Source organism: Condylura cristata, unplaced genomic scaffold (genome assembly GCF_000260355.1).
Source record: "Condylura cristata isolate star-nosed mole 26May11 unplaced genomic scaffold, ConCri1.0 scaffold00006, whole genome shotgun sequence".
NCBI lineage: Eukaryota > Metazoa > Chordata > Mammalia > Eulipotyphla > Talpidae > Condylura > Condylura cristata.
Window position 1 is genome coordinate 3,125,567 of NW_004567107.1, and position 2,802 is coordinate 3,128,368.

At 66.3% G+C, this 2,802-nt stretch overlaps 1 protein-coding gene across 1 annotated transcript in view; it reads right to left on the reverse strand.

Annotated features, from left to right (window-relative positions):
* HMCN2 (hemicentin 2) overlaps window positions 1-2,802 on the reverse strand; it is a 109,501-nt gene that overhangs the window by 32,203 nt on the left and 74,496 nt on the right. Inside the window, exons 47-49 of the mRNA XM_012721201.1 lie at window positions 2,325-2,467; window positions 1,214-1,364; window positions 36-254 (exon numbers count right to left, since the gene is read on the reverse strand). Of these exons, the coding sequence (XP_012576655.1) occupies window positions 36-254; window positions 1,214-1,364; window positions 2,325-2,467 (513 nt within the window). The remainder of the gene's footprint in view (window positions 1-35; window positions 255-1,213; window positions 1,365-2,324; window positions 2,468-2,802) is intronic.

Consider the following 2,802-nt stretch of genomic DNA (forward strand, 5'->3'; position numbering starts at 1 on the left):
CGGCCTGGCTGCCCCCTTGCCAGGGCCCTGCCTACCTTGCAGAATGGACACCCCGTCCGTGGCCACCAGGGGCCGGCCCCCCCGGTACCAGGTGAGTGTGGGCGGCGGCACGGCGTCGCTGTCACAGTACAGGTAGGCTGGGCTGTTCTCCACGACCTCCCGGTACTCCGTCACCCCGCCCCGGGCCTCCTCCTCCCGGGACAGGAGCTCAAAGGCCTCACCGACGTCGCCCACCTTCTGGAACATGGGGGGCACTGCGTGGGGGAGACGAAGTCATCAGGACGGGCGGCAGGGGGTGAAGGACACCCTTCACCCTCGAGGACACCCCCTCGCCCCCTCGCCGGGCACCGGGGTGAAGCCCTGCCCGCTCAGGCACACATCCGAGGGCCTCAAAGACCTCGTGGGGTGCTCTGGGGATCTGGGGAGCAGCCACTTACTAAGCTTCTGAGAGTTCGGGTGTCCCAGCACAGAGCAGATTGCCTCTTGGCCAAGTGCCGGGGCTCAAGGCCCCCATTTGTGGCTCACGTTCACAAGGGGCCAGGCGTGCCAGGGCGTGCTGGCCACTAACTCAGTCAATGACAGTGCCTACCCGGGGCACCGGAGGCCAGAGGGCAAAGAGGAAGGGTAGGGGCACCCCAGAACAGAGTCGTCCTGCCAGGACACCCCAGAAGCACCCCACAGGAAACCTGGCTCCTACTGTCCTCCGTGAACGTGATCTGGCCCTCAGCCTCCTCCCTCTCTCCCCGCCTCTCCCTCCCTCCCTCCCACTTCCCAGAGGGCAGAGTCTGGGTTCCCTCTGTCCAAGGGGGGTCCCCAGGAGGCGGGTGAAGGGCAGGGTGACAGGCAGGGGACGTGGTGACCCAGAGCACAGGTCACCTTGCCACGGACCCTCTGGGGCCCTAAAGGGCTCTTCCTCCCCTCTGCAGTGAAGCAGGAGCTATGAGACCCCCTTGGGGGTGCCTAAAGCACCCTCCTTTCGGCGGGGGCTTTGCGTGGGGGTCTCGCTGGGATGGCACCTGAAGCCAGGGGAGCAGCCACGGTGGCTGCAGAGATGGTGGACGGGATAGAAGCTGCCAGTCCAGGGTGCTGTGAGCCCCCTGTGCAGGCCCCACGGGGGTACAGCACCCCAACCTCTCCCCGCCACCCTCCCCCTGGGCCTCACACTGACCTCAGGGGGCCCCTCCCCATGGGGTGCTGCCACCCCCGCCCGCACCCTGGATGAGCACGCTGAAGTCCTGGTCGTCCTCCCCGGCCACGTTGGAGGCCACGCACAGGTACCGGCCCGAGTCCGAGCGCCGCGTGGGCCGGATCTGCAGCAGCCGCCCATCGCCCAGGACGCGGAGCCGCTGGTCGGGGGTCACCGGCTGCGGGAGGAGGGGCGCGGCTCAGCGTGGGGGGCGAGAGCGCCACGGAGGATGACTCACAGCCGGCCTCAGACCCCAGCGCCCGGCACCTTGCCGGCCGGAGCCAGGCCTCAAGCTGGGCGGGGATTAAGTGGGTGCGCAGCCTACTGTCTATGGGGCCTTTTCCTGTGAAGAGTGGGGGTTCTTATTAAAAACTAGAGGGGCCTCCCTGGTGGTGCAACGGGGTGAAGCGCAGCGCTGTGAAGCCGTCGGCAGGTGCTTCGGCGCGGTCCACCCCCGGCCGGGGAGGGGCCACGGGCGCAGCAGGCCCCTCCCGCCTGCCCGCTGCCCCCTCAGCCGGTGTTTCAGTGGATCCGCCTGTTCAGTGGATCTGCTCCCCGCTGTTTCTGGGGAGTCCTCTCGGCCCTCTACCTCTAACCTGTACCCCAGTTCTGTGTGCATAAATAAATGAACAACTAAAGGGTGGGTGGGTGCAGGTCGCCTGGGGCCACCTGCTTTTAATTTCATTTATTTGGGGGACACGCTAACTCCTTTGATCCGCACAGCTCTGCGAGATGCCCCCGCACCCCGCCCCTCCCCGCTCCGAAGCCTCACCCCGCCAGGCAGTGCTTCGGGGCACTTGGCGGCATCAGCGCTTTCCCCAGGGTCGACGCAGCTCTGGGCCGCCTGCTACCGCGTGTCAGCCTGACGGCCCCACCGCACACCGCCCCGGCAGCCCCATCCTGCTGTCTTTCCCATGGCCGAGAGCTGCTGCCCGGGAACGGCCCTCTGTCGGGGGCTCAGGGGGCCCCGGGGCCTCGCTATTGTCTACTGGGCTGCAGTAGACTGCGGAGCATAGAATTTTTGAGCTGACGGTGTGTTCTTCTTTGGATAGATGTGGGCTAGGTGCTTCTGCTGCCTTTTCTAGAAGGTTCTAAGCAGAACGGGGGAGCCCGAGGTGGCCCGGGCATCAGCGCTCACCTGTCCATCCTTGTACCAGCTGATGGCGGGCGGGGGCGCGGCCCAGCACTCGCACTCCAGGGTCAAAGTGCTGTTGGCCTTGGCCTTCACTTCCTTCACGCTGCCCTCCCCCGAGGGGTCGTCTTTAGAGATGGAAGGAGGGACTAGAAACACGAGGAGAGGTCTGAGACACGCGTGGGGGCGGGCACTGAGGCCCTGTGCTCAGCCTACTCCCAGGGCTCTCCCAGAAGCGGGGGGCTCCCCGGTGTGCAGGAACAGGGCCCCTGGAACTTGGCCCGCTCCTAAGGCCATTCACTTAGGGGAGAGGGCTAGCGAGGCTTACAGGGCAGGGCAGGTCTGAAACAGGCTGACCTCTGGGAGACCTTTTGGAGGTTCCAGGTCTGAAATTCTGGGGCTTCTGGGTGCACCCCAACACAAACCGAGACCGACCTGGGTCGGGGTGTCCACGTGGCCCCCTCTGAACTTACTCCTCCCCCCC